Source organism: Benincasa hispida, chromosome 1 (assembly GCF_009727055.1).
Source record: "Benincasa hispida cultivar B227 chromosome 1, ASM972705v1, whole genome shotgun sequence".
In the NCBI taxonomy this organism is placed as follows: Eukaryota; Viridiplantae; Streptophyta; class Magnoliopsida; order Cucurbitales; family Cucurbitaceae; genus Benincasa; species Benincasa hispida.
This window is the reverse complement of record NC_052349.1, coordinates 52639330-52645145: the sequence shown is the minus strand read 5'-3', so window position 1 is coordinate 52645145 and position 5816 is coordinate 52639330. Positions and strand designations below refer to the sequence as shown.

The following is a 5816-nucleotide window of genomic DNA, read 5'->3' as shown; positions in this document are numbered from 1 at the left end:
TAGGACAAGTGGGAGATTTTTGGGGTTGATGCCCTAAACGCTCATTGGGTCTTGTAGTTTGTAAACACTTATGTCTATGAAACATGAGATGTTTTATTTGCTTTACCACATACCAATAAACTAAGATCCCTGGTTGTCGCGGTAACCTAAGCATGAATGTAGAGACATACAGGTGGATCATGCTTTAAGTGATAACCAAAATGGTCTATAGTATATGGATATAGTATGGAAACCTTTATTATGGTGACACTATGAATGCGGCCCGCTTTGTAGATTGTTACACTACAAGAATTTTGGCCTTTAATGTCGGTTGGAAAAAGTGAAACTGGAGATACAATGTCGGTTTAAAAAAAAAACACGGATCTTTAATGTCGGTTTTAAACCGACATTGAAGATAGGCTTTAATGTCAGTTTAAAACCGACATTAAAGTTCTAATTTATTATTTCTTTTTCTTACTTTAATGAAAAAACCCTAATTTTTCTATATCCATTCTGGCGCCGCCCAACCATTTCATTTCTCTCTTACCCCAAGCCTCTTACCCTAATTTTGCCCGTTGTTCGTTTATGGTTGCCCACATTCGAAGGTCATTGGCTATGGCAGCTGCTTGAATCTCCATGTCTTGGCGAACATTTGACTGTCAGAGTGCAATTAGGGTTCGTGGGAATCTTATTCCTTCATTTTTTTTACGAAATGTATCGTTCACGTATCAGATTATCAGCGATGAGGAAGAAGAAAGATGGATCAAGTACCGAAAAACCTCCCAGTTGGCCAGAATTTAAGCGTTTCTTACAAAGCCACTGTAGCTTTCACCATTTTCTAATGAGCGATCCATGTTTTGATGTTCTGTGCTCTTCTAAACGGGATTGGATCTTGTTGCTGTTTGAAAATCTCAGCATTTTCCTCAGAGATTATGCAAGTGACATGAGGAGTTGCGGTGGTTGTAGTTTGTGGAATCATTCGTAATAGGTCAATCAAGTACCCTTGCCTTCTGCGAGGATGGTGGATTTGCAACTTCATTTTATGGATCATTCGTATGGCTCTTGGTGCAAACTTTAGAGATGAAAATAAAGTAAGAACTCATGATTATGCTAAATTTTTCTATTTTTTTCCACTGATTTTCCTTTTACATACAAATCTGGTTTGGGGTCATTGGGTGCAATAGTTGCAACTTTAATTACTAAGTCATCTCTGCATTGGCTTCCTTCCAAATGCTACCATATCCAATATCCAGTCTTCCTGACATACTATCTGCATTTACACAGGGAAAAGTCTTAGCAGATAGAGTTACTTCGTACCTCCAAGTAGATGAAATACAACGGGATGCCATACAGCCCATAGACATTTGTCTCATGAAGCAAGCCTTCTCATGTGCAGATCTTTTCTGAATTTAATCCTGATCCAATAGCCAGTGCTTCCCTTGCACAAGTGCATGTTACTCGTACCCATGATGGGCAAAAAGTTATTGTGAAGGTCTTGTTGTACTCAATAAATTTGAACTTGAATTCACATGTATTTATATTGATTTGACTTTTGAGGGTCAATTTTGTTTACCTATGGTCCCTTTATATTCAGGTGTAGCACACTCATATGATTGATACTGTAGCTACAGATAATGCTAGTGTTACATTAATTGTGAACACCCTATATCGACTTTTTCCTTCTGTTGATTATAGGTAATGTTCTAGAACATCTTATGACCTTGTTAAGGGTTTGTTGATGAATGCATTCTATCCATATAAAACCCATATAAATCATGCATCTATATACTCTAAATGAAGAAAAGTTATGCTCTATCTTGAAAAATATTCTGCAACAATAATATTGTTCCATAGACTTTTGGTGATATATGATCTCTTATGATGAAGAATGTTTTTTTTGTTTTGATTTAGGTGGTTGGTTGATGAGGTTAGTGAAAGTTTTCCAAAGGTAGGTTTTCCTCTCTGTCTCCTACACTTCTTTCAGTTGTATGCCCCTTCTCCTACACTCCTTTTTCTTTGATTATATGTACTCTTTTTATGTCATGAGAAATTCTCTCTCATGATTCTTCAGTTTTCACGTGGATGTCGATGAACTTTCCTCCTTTTTTCCCCAAGTTGTTTAATTGTTGACTTGACAACAGTTAAATTTATACTAAAAGAAACTATGGGATTTTCAATGTCTTATTTGCTAGCTTTTGGTCATGAATTTAAGCCCTTGAAAATTTTATTGTTCCAGATTTCTCTTACCATTATGCTTTAATGCTAGGTCGCATGTTAGTCTTCTCATTCTAAATCAGGTAGATTTCCTTCTGAAGATGTATTCTTGAGAACCCTTGAGATCTTATTCAACGTGTTTTCCCAAGTTCTTTCATAAACTAATCTCTGATAGGCAAATTTGTTGGGCTTAAAATAATATGAAATTATATGCCTTTTCTGTTTTGCACAACATTGAATCCGATTTTCCTCTCCTCAATGCTCATGTTATTAAGGTTATTTTTAAGGTTAGGAACTTAACTGGATTTTTCCCCCTTTCTATTCCACTTGTAAGCTTTCTGTTCATGGTGATCTCCTATTTTATATCAGAATATCAGAGATTCTATGAGAATATTGGAATTGTTTCGAACAAACACAAATTACTTTGGTTAGAAAATGAGGGTTTCTGTCCTAAAATTGGTATTTCAGTCACTGTTTTGGAACTTAAGTACCTCAAAGTTATTGACTATGAAGTTTATGGATGGTGCTCAAATAAATGATGTTAAGGCCATTCAGAAGCTTGGGGTTCAACCATCAGAAGTTGCAAAATTAGTAAGACCACACATTTCGTTTATTCAAGAAAGTTAGGTTTATTTATGAGCATTATTTATATTTTGTCTTCGTTCATAGAGTGTTCCTTTCTTTACCCACTTGATAGTCTTATATGCTCACGTGGTTTGTAAACTTTTATTTATTTATTTACAGTTTTATCTGACTAGCCAGAAGATGTTTTACAGGTTTAGGAATTCAGACCATTCATTGAGATGTTATTTTAAAATCTTTTTAAATTGCTTGCTTGACCATATTATGAATCAATGATATGAGTTTTACGTCACTTGCTGATAAAATTACCTCGAACTTATTATACAGGTTAGTCATGCATTTTCTGAGATCATATATAAGCATGGATTTTGCACTGTGACCCTCATGCTGCAAACTTGCTTGTCCGTCCCTTACCTTCTAATAGAAGGAGCATCTTTGGTGAGCTCTTACTAAATGATCAATTTATTTGTTAAAAAACCTATAGATAACTTCTTGAGATATCAATTTGTAGCCTTGCCTGTTCTTTATGAGATAAAAGAATGTTAATGTTGATTTGTGAATTCTTGTTCTGTCGGCACACAGGCAAGAGGAAGCCACAGTTGGTACTTTTGGACCATGGGTTGTATAAAGATCTTGACTTCAACATAAGATTTAACTATGCTGCCCTTTGGAAGGTATTTCCCTCTTAATTCATTGAAGTGTTGTCTCAATGTATTCTTGTTGCTAGCATGTCTCTGTCTTCACTTGCCATCTGGTGTTATTTCTCTCCCTTAGTGTTAGACTTTAATATTTTTTGATGCTGAAGCAATAAAGGAAAACATTAAGAAATTGGGTGTTTGGGAAGATCTTTATGCATTGTTCGCTGGAATTCTTACTATGAAACATTGGAATCGAGTCATTGACCCAGCAGTTGACCATTTAGTCATTCAAGGAACTGACAATGAACATTCAGAATTACAGGTAGTTTCTCTTAGATGGTACATACCGCCCCCAACAGATAATAATGATAATAAAGGGAATTCTTATATGCTCTTACACAGTGTTATAACCCATCCTGAAACACTATTTTACTTATTTGGTGACAACCATTATTCTTATAAGTTTGGAAAAACTCTCTTAAAATGAAGTAACTTATTCTTATCACAAGCTTTGCTCTCCTCTCCTCGAGAAAGTGTATTTGTAGTTTTGGTTTATGAAACTAGTGTATTCTTATCATAAACCAGTGTTTATGAAAAACACTAGTTTCTCTTAAAGCTTTTCTCCTCTCCTCTTAAAATGAAGTAAATCATTATTCTTATAAGCTGAACTTTCCAAATAAATAATGGTAAATGGTTAATCACTTGCAACTAATGAGAATTAGTGTCGGAGTCATTGATCAATATGGGGACATTGATCTAAAATATTTTTGGGGCTTCAAAATCTAACAGCCTTGTATTTGTTTCTGAAATTAGTGATTTAAGTTGTTCGAAAAATGTAATGTAATAGTTTTCTTCATTTAATATTCATTTTGGCGCAGAAAGTGTTTTAGTACATCCTCTGAGTCCAAGTTTATCTGGCTGTGAACAAATTGTGGAACTTGAAACGACATGCTTGGAGCAGATGATGTGGATATGGAGAAAGAGACAATGGCAATGCCAAAGAAACAAAACTATGTTTCTCAATCTGCAGTTTCTCTACACTGTCGAGTTATGCCTTCTCCTTGCATGAAGAACCCATACTTGAAAGATGCTTCAGATGTAGGCATAGACCCATTTGGTAATCAAAGAACAAAATGTGCAGGTACAGTTTTGTGTTTTTCTAGGAAATGAATTAGTTTTGTGTTTTTCAATTTTGTGTAGGATTTTTTCCTACGCTGTTTAGTGGAGATGGTCTTTCAAGATATCACACTGATTTTCATAGATAAAGGTATCCAGAAACATCTAGTTAGTATCTGCAAGCTTCTGTTGATAGAGATTGGGATTTTTTCTATTAATATTCAATTCAGGCTATCAAATTTTGCAATAACTTCAGTCTATTTTCAGCAAATAGGGACTGAAAATTTTAGCCGTGTCTTCAAGGTATTGAAGAGGATTGATGGCTGCTTATGTGCTGTCAAACAAAGCACAAGACCATTGAATCAAGACATAAAAAGGTTACTTCTTTTGGTGCGTGTCTGTATATGTTTAACCTCTAAACACTAGCAAATATGTAATTGAAGTTTTTCCTTCCCTTTGTAGGAGGAGAGCTTTGATGGAAGTTCAAGCTTTGGCAGCTTTAGGTTAGTAAATTTATCTAGATATGGTTTTCCATTTATTATATTTATTTGTTGTCATTGTTCTCTTTTTCTTCTCTGGTGCAATTTTTTTTATTTTTTTTCTCGATTGTTATCCTCTATTGAATATGTAGGATCTCATGAAAACATTGTTGGATACTACTTTTCAAGGTTTGAAAATGAACAACTCTATATTCAAATGGAGCTCTGTGATTGTAGTTTATCAATTGGCAGGTATTCTCACCCATTCTCTAAGGTAGATGCACTGAGAGCCTTGTATCAGGTGAGGTTTAGTTCTATTTTGAGCTGTGAAACATTACATTCTCTGCATATGATATTTCATTCCAAAAATGTTTCTTTTTTTAACACACGATGATATTAATGAAAGCTTAATTTTAATTTGTTACTTGAAAGAGTAAATTTTTATTTCTGCTGTTCATTCAATACGTTAATTTGAACAGGAAATGCCTCTTCTGAAAACTAATGATCCGAAATGTTATAAGTTATGTACTATTGTTTTATCTTTATACATTCCAATTCTTATGTAGCCTTAAAATATTTAATATGTAAGCTTTATCCATTCCAAATTTTAAGTTCTAAAACTAGTAACTCTTGTATATTGTGGGTTATTCATGCACTATGGTAGTCTTTGTGACAACTTTTGAGGTTTGAAGTATATTGTGAGCTAAATTTGCTTATTGATGTATGTATTCTTGAATATTCATTTTTTGGGAATTCTGATAGTTTTGTTGAGAACAAGTGGTTGTGAAATATTTTTGGGAGTGTGTTT

The 5816-nt window shown here is 34.3% G+C and overlaps 1 protein-coding gene and 1 pseudogene across 1 annotated transcript; both read left to right on the top strand.

The window, feature by feature from the left end:
- The first annotated feature begins 721 nt into the window (after positions 1–721).
- LOC120077846 lies at positions 722–3900 on the top strand (annotated as a pseudogene).
- Positions 3901–4361: 461 nt separating this feature from the next.
- On the top strand, positions 4362–5574 carry LOC120077837 (wee1-like protein kinase). Its single transcript, XM_039031907.1, has 5 exons — positions 4362–4554; positions 4786–4906; positions 4992–5032; positions 5161–5309; positions 5488–5574. The coding sequence occupies exons 1-5, from the start codon at positions 4362–4364 to the stop codon at positions 5572–5574; spliced, it is 591 nt and encodes a 196-aa protein (XP_038887835.1).
- Positions 5575–5816: the final 242 nt, after the last annotated feature.

Coding starts and splice junctions, on each gene's coding strand:
- LOC120077837 (XM_039031907.1), top strand. CDS start 4,362: ATGCTTGGAGCAGATGATGTGGATATGGAGAAAGAGACAATGGCAATG. Junction 5,033..5,160: donor TCAAGCTTTGGCAGCTTTAG/GTTAGTAAATTT, acceptor TTGAATATGTAG/GATCTCATGAAAACATTGTT. Junction 5,310..5,487: donor CACTGAGAGCCTTGTATCAG/GTGAGGTTTAGT, acceptor TAATTTGAACAG/GAAATGCCTCTTCTGAAAAC.